Source organism: Rhipicephalus microplus, chromosome 1, assembly GCF_043290135.1.
Source record: "Rhipicephalus microplus isolate Deutch F79 chromosome 1, USDA_Rmic, whole genome shotgun sequence".
Taxonomy (NCBI): Eukaryota; Metazoa; Arthropoda; class Arachnida; order Ixodida; family Ixodidae; genus Rhipicephalus; species Rhipicephalus microplus.
Window position 1 is genome coordinate 55,881,027 of NC_134700.1, and position 12,514 is coordinate 55,893,540.

The window sequence follows — 12,514 nt, forward strand, 5'->3', positions numbered from 1 at the left end:
GCAGGACATCGTTGGTCAATTTTCATGTTTGAGGAGGCATGCAAGGCTTTCGACTGAACTGAGAAAACAATAAAGAAGAACAGGGAAACATAGCATGAGTAAGCTGCACAGCAGAGTAAAGGACTGGGAAACTACATTGCTTGGCCAACTAAACTTGGAACATGCCACGGCACCGAAGTGATAAATCAACCCAAAACAAATCATGAAAACGTGGCAAACGTCATATGAAGTATTGCTTGATCCTCGTCTCTTCCTAAATTCAGACCACCGATTCATTCACAGTAGCTCTTGATTTAAGGGGGGACATGAGTCTTAGAGCTCTGTCATTTATTTTTGGACCAAATGTGTCAAAAGTTGGCATGCTTACTTTGTTTGCTCTCCTGATCCTAAAAATGTAGTGATTTTTTCTGTAGCTTTATTAGTTAATGAAATAATCAAGATAACAATTCTATTGTTCTTACCACAATATAATAATAACCACCAGTCAAAAATTTATAGATGACATAAGGATTGACAGTAGAAAGCATAAGACATACAACATAGGAAGCACTTTTTTGATTGGGTCATTATTTCTTACTTTACAGTACACTAAAGTTCACAGCTTTGAATGTGACCATTGTGTGGCCACACAAATGACTAGTTTAAAAAACTTGCATCAAGAGAAATAAAAATCTGCTTCCTATGTTGTGTGCTTCAAACATATAGCTTCATGCTGCAAAAAAAATATTCTGATGTCTGTAATAGTTTCCGATATATTCCAGCAATTTTCATGCAGGGTGTACAAAATTGCCATTTTGAGAAAATGAAGAAAACAAAGAATTCTAACATTTTTAACTATAAAAATGTATGCACTCACAATTACATAGCCATTGGCATATAAATGAATGCTAGAAAGCCTAAGGAGTGCAACGCTGCAAGCTGATCAAAAATTGAACGAGTACTTATCGAATTACAGCACAGTAAATTCATTGCATGTAACCAAATACAGAAATTTTTATAATAAAATAAATAAAATGAAGCTGCCCATTAAAAATAGGCTCCCAGCTTTGTTTTTGTGTGCATTTAGCTACATTGTGTGAAAACAATTACAGCTCTAGCTGTCCTAGGTCCATTTTTACCGAAAAAGCAAAAAAAAGTGGCCAAAATCTGTGCTTCAAGAATAATGCTGTTAAAAAAAACTTATTTCGTCGTTCCGAAGAAAAAATATCATGGCACACATACTTTTAGTCAGTTAATATGCTCCGGGAATGTAATAGGACTGCTTGTTTGCCCGAGCGTGTCGTATTTTGTAGTCCTGTAGCAAGTTGTCGCCATGTTCTCAGCTGCCGCGAGGCCGCTTATCAGTTTGGTGACTGTACTGCTCGCGATGTGCGACAAATGTGCGTGCGTCATGCGCGATCCGTCGAATAACACGGCGATGTTTTCTGGCTTGTCCAGAATGAGTTACCCGTACATGTCGCGAACCAAAGTTGCTCCCTCGCTCATCAATTTCGAGGCTACACGAGTGCCGAGGTGTTAGTTTCCTTTTCACGTAAGACTGCCGCATTTCCGAGCGGAGATCGCGGCAACGTTGCGAACACGTCGTTAAAAGCAGTCTACCTGTTGTCAGTAGCCTCCATTGCAGGGGTGGTGAGCATGTTCACTGCGAACGAATCGACTTTCTGTTGTTCGTCGACGCGCGGCGTACTCCACTCTGACGACCCGTCACGCAGTTCAAGGTCCTTTCTTCAGGCGGGGGGAACCGCGGCATTGGCGCGTTTAGCGATAAGGCTGCGCTTCCATTCCGTCACTACAAAGATTGATATCTCTTGTAGCTCCACTTCTGCTTTTTACTTGCCGTCCTCTAACTGATGAGGCTGCAAAACCGTTTTCGGTAACGTTGTCGGCAACCAACGGGTTCGTACGCAAGTTAGGCCTACACGAGTGACTCGGCGACCGCCGTTGAGTCATAGCGGGACTCTTTCTGAAGTTCACATCGAACGAACGACTGCCACACCCGCTTCACAAATTACTGTAGCATGGAACTTTACTGTCGCAGGCAGTCAGTAGCACCATGACAAAATGGCGCATGCCCGTGCGCGTCACGATGGTGAAGCAGATGCCGAAAGCGCCCCCTGGCCAATCGGATCCCTACGTTTTGTTACGTGCCCCAAGCAGCCAATTGAATTGCGTGCTAGTGCTTCTCGACAACGCGTTTTAGCTAAAAAACCAATGAGCAAGGCAAGCCAGCGGTGGCGGAAAATTGAAGATGAAGAAACGGCCCTTCCAAACGAGACTAAGATGAACACAATAGCTCGTGTGTAACTCGAACAGTTCGGCACGATTGATTGATTGATATGTGGGGTTTATCGTCCCAAAACCACCATATGATTATGAGAGACGCCGTAGTGGAGGACTCCGGAAATTTGGACCACCTGGGGTTCTTTAACGTGCACCCAAATCTGAGCACACGTGCCTACAACATTTCCGCCTCCATCAGAAATGCAGCCGCCGCAGCCGGGATTCGAACCCGCGACCTGCAGGTCAGTAGCCGAGTACCTTAGCCACTAGACCACCGCGGCGGGGCAACAGTTCGGCGCGAAAAAAGCGAGATTTTAGCGTCAGTTTGCACTCACATTAATCTCACAGGGATGTTATAAATTGATTTTGTGCCAGAAGTAAAAACGACAGAAGCTAGAAACTTCTCAGATATGTGCAAAAATAGGTACAGATTCCGAAAATGTCAGCTTCAAAAAGTCAATTTTTTTTTTCCGATTTTTGGCCTTCCAAGAACCGTGTCCCCCCTTAATAAATACAAGGCAAATTTTAAGATACATATTTTTGCATAGAAACACCGAATGTATATATAGCCTGAAAGATTGGGTATGTGCTTTTAAATGTTGCACCCACTGGATTTCCGCAATGTGTTACGAGCTACCAGAGTTGTTGAATAACTGGATTTTCGACAAATTTTCACTAGGTGCTTCAGGAAAAAAAAAGAAGCATGCTTTTACAGCGGTAGCATACCTTACAGTGGAATCAGCATGCCGTCGAATTTCTAGCTTCAAGGGCTCATTCATTGCTAAATTTCATTGCATTAGAGCTCCCCCTACTTTCTTTGAAGGTAACATCACTCTGAACTTTGAAGACGTATTTAACCTTCACAACTACATCCTTCAAGGGGGGTGGGGGGGCATCTGCTCATTTTGAAGTGAGGGTGGTAGACAGATGTGGTCAAGTAACTTGTCTTTTGCGCTCTATATCACAATGCAGAAAAAAACAATTCAGAAGGGTGGGGGTGCACAAGCCCCGAGTGCCTCCCCTTGGCTAAGCAACTTGGCGAGTGCCTCCCCTTGGGAGGCACATAAACGCAAAAGGTTGCTACACTCAATTAGTTTATTCCCTACAAGTCCACAGGAGGTAGAAAAATTAGTGGGAAACATTAGAAACAATGTTTCAAATGTTTCGGCAGGAATTGATGAGCTAAGTGCCTTACCCATTAAATACGTTGCGGCTCTTATATCTTCACCATTAACACATATTATTAACAGAATGGTTGAAACTGGAATCTTCCCCTCAGATCTGAAGCTTGCTTGCATATTCCCGATACATAAGGGAGGTGCTGTTGGTGATATAAGTAATTACAGACCCATTTCGGTGCTACCTGTGTTATCTAAAGTATTTGAAAATGTCATCAACACGCGTCTTGTTAATTTCATAAATAAGCACCAAATCATAAACGATGCACAATACGGTTTCCAGAAAAAGAAAAGCACTGAGCTAGCTTTGTTACATGTAAAGGATAAAATACTACATGACATTGAAAACAAACTCTACAGTGTAGGTCTTTTCATTGATCTAAGGAAAGCGTTCGATTGCGTTAATCACGACAATCTGCTACTGAAACTTAATGACTATGGCATTCGGGGCATCGCTCTAGATCTTTTAAAGAATTATCTTTCTTGCAGAAAGCAGTGTGTCAAAATTAGAGATGTTACCTCCCCTACAACCACAATAAGACAAGGAGTGCCCCAGGGGTCGATTCTGGGACCCTTGTTATTTATATTGTACGTTAATAACTTATTTATTATTCCTAACTCTCCCAAGTTAGTAATGTACGCTGACGACACTAACGTCTTTTTTTCAGCGCACACACTTACTCAGCTTCAGAAAGTGATAAACAAATATCTTGTTCAGTTGGATGGTTGGCTTCACGCTAATAAACTATCCCTAAATAAAAAGAAATCTAATTACGTCCTCTTTAAGCCCGTCAATAAGCCCTGTGACACAGAGCTTACGCTAACGTATCAGGGCACCATCTTAGAGCGCGTAAAATGTCAGAAATTTTTAGGTGTATGGTTTGAAGGAAGCATGTCGTGGAATACACACATCAATAAACTCACTTCAGAGCTAAGCAGAGCCGTCAGTATAATATTTAAACTGTCCAATTTAATTCCTTTACATCTAAAAAAGGCGATATATTACACGCATTTCTACTCCCGCTTATCTTATTGCACACTTGTTTGGGGTACCACAACAACTACTAATTACTACGAACTGGAAACAATGCAAAAGAAAGTGCTCAGACATTTCGAGAACTATTTTGGTGAGCCAAAAGACTTACCCACAAATCCTTTATTTGTTAAGTATAATTTGCTTAAAGCAACCAAATTATACGATTATAAACTCCTCCCGCACATATAGAAACATGATCTGATAGACATGGCACATGCAACATCAAGACGTTATCCACTACATAATACACAGACACCAATACCAAGAACACGTACAAACTACGGAAGGTCAGCCCTCACTTATCAGATGCCTCCACTAATAAATCGTGTATCTTCACAAATAAATTTTGATATCCCATTCCATAGATTTAAAAAACAAATAAGACTTTTCCTATTAAATGACTGTGCAGCCGTTACACCATAACCTCATTAACTGTCACTGCACCACTGTTCTTGCATTGCATTTTTTATACGTTCAAACGTTTGCATTTTCGGTATGTGCAGTTATCCTAGTTATGTGAGCGAATTTTCATTTCTGATGCATTTCCCTGTTACATTCATTTTGCTGTATCTGTGCATTTTTGTTGTACCTCCTTATATTTACTTTGCTATGTACCGATGCTATTATATCTTGTCAAGTTGTATAAGTTGTATCATGTCGTGTTAGTTATACTTTTTATTCGCTGCTGCCTGTACGGTCCCTCAGGTCCCTTCAAGTTGTTTTTCAACAGCTTTTTTGCCTGGGGAAGCCCCAACTTTTTGTGTTGGAAATAAACCCAAACCCAAACAGGCGAGGCGGGGTACCTTAAAGAGCAACCTTGATCTTGTTTTTGCAGCTAGTAATTGATGCGTTGTAATAAGGATTGCAGCGCAAGCCCGAAAGTGCTTGAAGAAAAGTGAATGGAAGGCGAGGAACGAAAGGCACAGATTACAGCACGAGCACTGACTACCAACTGCCTTTATTTTTTGCAGCACACATGTAAATATATACAAACAGGCAAAATATTTTCACAGCAAACGTGACCAATGTGACATAGTCCTGGGGGAGAGTTCGATAAAAACGAAGCACAATAATGAAATGGCTAACCCCTATCTAACAGACTCTTCCCCAGGACTATGCGACGTTGCTCACGTTTGCTCTTGAAAGATTTTGCCTGTTACCATATATTACCATGTGTGCTGCGAAAAATAATGTCAGTAGATAGTCGGTGCTCGTGCTGTCATTTGTGCCTTTTGTTCCTCGCCTTCCGTTCACTTTTCTAATACCACTTGCGTGCTTGCGCTGCAACGCTAACTACAATGAAATTTAACCAACTACCCCAAATAGCTGTTCTTTATTTGATGCGTCTTGCAGCAATTCGAAGCATTGTGGACTATATGTCTAACTTCCCACCACTCAGAATGTTCACGTCACAGGCACACATGGTGCGAAAACCAGCCTTCCCCCATTTCTTCGATGGCACCAAGCATGGCAATAGACCTCACACTAGCGCCATCAACGGGCACGCAAGCATTTATGGGAAAAGTTGGTAAAGCTGGTAATACAGCCAAAGCAGTTTTCATGAACCCGTAGTTGTGCTGCTGAGCAGTGTTCTACATATCAAGGCAGTCGAGGGCAGCTTGTACAAAAGTGTAATTGTGCCTATCTTAAGCGGCACAGTCCACACGCTGGATGTGCTGCATAGAGCGCCCCGCGGCCTCAACCAGCAGAGCACGGCGATGTTCTTTCTTGGAGATCCCTCCCGGTGTCGTGAGGAGATCATCCCTCCGTTCGCTTAGGAATCCCTTTACACCTGCCTTGAACTTTGAGAAGAGCTCCTCAATCGAATTGAAGAAAGGGCTGTATGATGGTGGCCACTTGACTGTGTGGTCGCTTGCCGCAAGGACAGCCTGTTCGGCGCGGCGGTGCGCTGGTGCGTTGTCAAACAGGAACACTGCCTGTATTACTGGTTCCTGCTGTGAAAGTTTACTCGACACTTCTGCGAGAAAGTCGTTGAAGACAGCCCAGTGGACCTTGTCCACAATTGTTCAATGAGGAAGGCCATTCACTGACATGCAAGGTATAACATTTACATTCACCCCCTTCGCACTAGTTGACAAACGGCACGCTGGAGCACCTCCTTTCGCCCTTCCGAAACTGCGCGAGCACCATAAGTTGAAGTTGGTCTCATCGATGTAGTATCGTCTTAGCGTAGTTCCCTCGCTCTGAAGCCACTGGGCATATCGGCACCGCAACTGTTTCATGTCGGCGTGATTTCTGTCTAGTGGGCTCGGGGTCAGCAGCAGAATAACCATGGCCATCGAGAAGCCGATCAATCGTCGACGTGCTCACTTCATTGTTAGGCATCTCATCTTTGAGAGCCCTCTTTATTTGTTCCAGCGTGAAGGATGGATTTTCTTGTACGATTCGTTGCAGGGCGTTCACCACGTCTGGTCCAAATTTCCTCGACGAACCACCACGTGTTTTAGCTGTGTCACGATCACTAGCGGCAATAGAACGCACGGTTTTTATATTGATTTTGAGTGTTTCGGAGAGCACTTTTGCAGCACGAGAAGTCAGTTTTTTACTAGCAGACGCTGCCTGCAACGGCCTTCAAGTTAATGTTCTCTCAATGACGTTTCGTTTGATATTCATGAAGGCACGTTAGAGAGTGCTTGCATGAGTATTAGTCGTGATGACGTCACGTAAGTCACTAGTGATCAAGTCGGTTGGCAGAGTCATAAGTATGACATTATAGCTCTCTCACAGACGTTTCGTTTGATATGCATGAAGACAGGTTAGGACAGCACAAGCGTGTGTGATAGACGTGATGACGTCACAAGTCACTAGTAATCACGTCACTAGGCCTAATGAGAGCATTCGAGTTATTACTCTCGCAAGACGTTTCGTTTGATATGCATGAAGGCAGGTTACAGAGTGCTTGCGTGGGTGTCAGGCGTGATGGCTTCACGCGAGTCACTAGTGATCACGTCACTAGCCCAAGTGACAGCGTTCAAGTTATTACTCTCCCAAAGACGTTTCGTTTGATATGCATGAAGACAGGTTAGGACACCACGTGCGTGTGTGATAGGCGTAATGACGTCACGGGAGTCACTAGTGATGACGTCACTAGGTAGTGACATTGTTCAAGTTATTACCCTTTCAAAGACTTTTTGTTTGGTATGCATGAAGGCACATTAGAGAGTGCTTGCGTGAGTCTTAGGCGAGATGATGTCACGGCAGTCACTACTGATGACGTCACTGGGCCTAGTGACAGCGTTCCGGTTATTACTCTCTCAAAGACGTTTCGTTTGACATATATGAACTCGGGTTAGACACTGCGTGCATGGGTGTCAGGCGCGATGACGTCACACGAGTCACTAGTGATCACGTCACTAGGCCAATTGACAGCGTTCAATTTATTAGCCTCTCAAAGATGTTTCGTTTGGTATACATGACTGCAGGTTAGACATTGCATGCGTGGGTGATAGGCGGGATGACGTCACCTGAGTTACTAGTGATCAAGTCAGTTGGCCGAGTCATAGGTAACACGTTATTGCTCTCTCAAAGACGTTTCGTTTTGGTATGCATGTCGGCAGGCGAGTAAATTACGTGCGCGGGTGATATTGGTGATGACGTCCCCTGAGTCACTGGTGATCCGGTGGCTTGGCAGAGTTTTAGATATCAGGCTCCTGCTCTTTCAAAGACGTTTCATTTGATATGCATTACGGAAGGTTAAGACAGTGCCTGCGTGGGTGATATGCGTGAGGACGTCACCTAAGTCACTCGTGATGAGATCATTGGCCTGATTAATAAGTATCAAGTTATTACTGTGTGGACGGCGTTTCATTTTATATGCATGTCGAAGGTGTGAATAGAGCTTACGCGGGTGATAGGCGTGATAAAGTCACGCGAGTCACATTGTGTCACTAGTTCATGACTCATTCATGGTTTTTCCCTGTTATATTCACTCCAAAGCTATTCAGTCTACGCATTCCCGAAAATTCTGGGTCGTTTTGAAGTCACAATGTCATCAGGATTAAATTCGATGACGTCCAGATTAAATCGGCTGGTGGTTGGATTAATTTCAGTAGCACTTGGAATAAAATGAATGACACCTGGATTAATTTGAGTGGCGGCTGGATTAAATTGACTGGCACCTAGATTAATTTGGCTGGCGCTTGGTTTAAATTGAGCGGGGAAAACCTGTAGATGCTTAGGAGAAATATGTGCACCAGCTACGCGCACATCAATCAAAGCTGACAGACTATGCTTTTTCTGCAAATAAGCGTGCTAAAACCTCATAATAACAAAGTTACATCTTACATGAAAATAAGTTCACTGTATTCAAAATTTCATTACAAAGGTACATTCCTAACACTATATCTATTGCAAAACTATTTTTCAATTACTTCATTATAACCAATATTCCACTATATCTATATTTGTTATATCGAGGTTTGTGTGTAGTACGTAGTTGCACTACCTTGCAACGAAGTGCAACTATGCATACAAATTAATTTTCGTCTTCATTTTGTCCTTTTTTGTCAACCTACTTAGAACAATATTCGATTATATCAATAGGGTTACCTTGGCACGAGGACATCATTATAAGTAGACTGCACTGAATTGTGATAACAGAGCAGGTTCATTTTGATTAGGATGCTCACTTTTTGTCAATTTCACACGAAGATGCACATTGTGATATCAGCTTTAGAAACAGAAAACAGAATAGATAGCTGGCGAAATGAGCAAAGCTCTAGCCACGCATTCGCCAACATGGCCGGAACTTCAACGCTTAGTCTTTGTGGGCACACCATGTGTTTCGTAGTTGTGCCTCAATGTGTGCCAACCAGCCTACAGATGTACCAAACACACGCGCGCGATCTATTGACACAACAGCAAAGGTTGAAAATAATGAGTGCTCTTTAGCCTTGCTTGTTCTTTTTAAATGAAAATAGTAACTTTCGCTGCTTTATGCGTGAAAACAGAATTTCAATTTAACCACAATGTAGCCATGGGGCCTACTTGAAACTTTTGTAGCCACACACAGCCCTAAAGTAGCCCATTTGGCCCAAAGTAGCCACTAACGCAAACCCTGAGATATGCAACGATTTTCTGCTTTTCGCTTCAGAAATAGCAGCAGATTTCCTGTCGTGACTTGGGAATACTTGCTGCTGGCACTCCGGCTCATTTCCTTTTTGTGTGCAGCCACCAATGATGGCACCATTTAACTCTTTAGCCAACTATTTACTGCTGAAAAATGTACTGAAATCACCAACTTTTTTAGAAGTACCACCCAGCTCCGATTCTGAAAATAAAAATAAAAAAAGACAATTCCCACCATCTGAGGTTGAATATTGCAAGTAAAGCAGTTGTTTCTGACAGTAGAAGAAGAAGAAAACCAGGCCAGATGAGTACAGTTCGTTACTAGCCATGCTGATACAAACTTGTGTGACTAATACAGCCAGGCATTGATGGCTAAATGGTTAAGCAAGCTTTTCTCCCATGGAACAAACAGGATATCAATCAACTGTGAAGCCTGTACATTGCTTAAGTGACCGTTTCAATTAAATGATTTTTGCTCATGAAAATTTGATCACATTACACAAGCAGGTATGAAAAGTGAGGGACTTACCTCTCCGAGCAGCACAAGCATCTTGACCTGGGGGTCAGCCTGGTAGCGTACCAGGTGGTCCATGAATGTAGTGCCGGGGTACCGGTCACCACCGATGGCCACCCCTTCGTACACACCGTTGGTGGCACGAGAGATTATGTTGTTCAGCTCGTTAGACATGCCACCTGATCGGGACACATATGCCACACTGCGCACAAATAAAAGTTTTGCTGACTATTCTTTTTGCACCTGTAGCCAATTTATCTGCAACCTATAGCATGATTTATCAACAAATACACCCTGTAATTTATTTACAGCCTCTACCCAATTTAGTTGGTAGTGTTGTACCAGGTCTTACATTAGACAGTGCCATTGACAAAAATTCAATCATGCTGCCTGCATCAATACAGTTAAACTTGCTTATAATGAACCTCCATATAACGAATTCCTTGATATAACAGTTTTTCTAATCCTGGCCGTTGCTTCATAGAAGCACATGTATTTGTGACCTCTATGTAATAAAGTAACAGCGGAAGACAGCCTTGATATTAATTAAGAATTTGCCCCACGAACAATCTAGAAATTTGCTCGGAATTATGGCATTTTGGTACGAGCATGCATGTTCCACGGGTGCCCCACCGCCGAGGAAGCGCGAAGCTGCAGCGGCGCGCTTCGTGGCTCTGGCCCAGCCAGACCGCACCATGCCAGAGCGAGCACTGGTTATTGAGCGCGGGTGAGCGCGAGGTACGGGCAGGCGGGCCTGCACCCAACGAACTGAGCCAGTGTTGCCGCCGTTCTTGCCGCCGCGGGCGTATTCGAGGGTGTGCTGCCCTTAAAATCCACGTTCATTCATTCGACTCGAGCGATCCCCCCTCCCTCCCTTCCAGCGTTGTCTAATGCTCATTAAAGACGGGCGCTTTAATTTCTGTTTGAGCATTCAACAGCAGTTCTAACACCCGGGAGATGTTATCTTATGCACTTTCCAGGCGATAGTGATGGGCCGATTTATTCGATCTCTCCTTCAGCAATGCTCGTGTGCTTTTACCCGCTTATGAAACTTACGAATGCACAGGGGCATGTTATCAATTTGGACTTTTTACGGAACATGGCAGTGATGACGAAACCCCGCCGAGATTGTCCATATAATTTTTATCACAATAATATCACAGTTTTTTACTGTAGAATAAGTGGTTTGGGTTAGCTCTGCCTTCAGTCCCCCATTTGTTTAATTTGCACGTTTACGAATTTTCGTACCAAACCTGGATATAACGAAATCTTCTTTATAACAAATTTTTCCGGGAATTTTTCAATTTTGTGATATCCAGGTTCAACTGTATCTTCCATGCCCACGTTAACATTTCACTAAACAATAATCTGAAAACGAGTTCAGGGAACTTGAAATTTGAGAGAGCAAATGCCTTTGGGGAAGATATTTTTAAAAGAGTGCCCTGATCCTGATAAAAAAAAAAGGTAGATGAAATCAGTGCATTTTCTTCCCGGCCAGGGTACTGATCTAGACAGAGTTTACGCGAACGTGCACCTGATTCTCATGGTTCCAATACCGAAATTCACTTGAATGCAATATTAGCACAGTTAAAAATAAACTATAGCACCAACTTATGTTGATTACGAGAAAATTCAAGAAAAAAGCTTCTATCCCCTCCACAGAAAGGAAAGCTTTTTTTGGCAGTTCATTGGCTTCGAAATCACATCTTGGCACGGCTCATATGCATGCCAGTTCAGGAACCATTACCACATGGCAACCAAGAAGTAGGCTTGTGCAAATATTTGAATGCTTTGAATATTCGAATGAATAGTAAGGTATTCGAATTCCCTTCGATTCAAATTTAAATTATTAAAAATTTCGATGTATTTGCTAGGAATGAATAGGTGCATATTATAACAAGACTGATTATTGGCCTAGTTGTTACTTGCTTAAGGGGAGATGTCGAAACATCGCGTTTTTAGCAAAATTTCTCGTATTTCCGATTTTTATTGCATTGTAATCTTCAAACCTTCTTCTTTCATCTGTGAAAATTTCAAAACTAAATTCGAACCGCAAAATGCAAAAAAATGTGTATGAAGGCATCGCGGTGGCTCAAAATTTCGTGAATTTGCGCCGATATTGGCCATCTTTGACTGCGCGCTGCTCCCCGTCGCAGTGCCGCCCGCCATCGCGATCGGTTGGGAAAGTTGCGTCCGGCCTTCTTCTTACAGCTCCGACGACCGCCAGTTTCGTACGTGGGCAAAAAAAAATAAAAAACGAGGCCTTTTTATCCCGTGGTTTGAGCGGTTTGAAACGCGCGGCACCCTAAGTCGCATCGCCATTCACTACCGAGTCATTGTCAGCTGTGTTGGTGGCGGCCATCGGCATTTGGTCCGTCTGCTTTTCTGCGCGTCTACGCATATTTCCGCGATGACAAG

The 12,514-nt window shown here is 43.1% G+C and overlaps 1 protein-coding gene across 5 annotated transcripts in view; it reads right to left on the reverse strand.

Moving 5' to 3' along the window:
• The window catches only part of ATPCL (ATP-citrate synthase), a 208,168-nt gene that overhangs the window by 77,202 nt on the left and 118,452 nt on the right, over positions 1-12,514 (reverse strand). For all 5 annotated transcript variants that reach the window (XM_037430039.2, XM_037430041.2, XM_037430045.2 and 2 more), the window contains one exon: positions 10,112-10,298. In XM_037430039.2, coding sequence (XP_037285936.1) covers positions 10,112-10,298 — 187 coding nt within the window. The remainder of the gene's footprint in view (positions 1-10,111; positions 10,299-12,514) is intronic.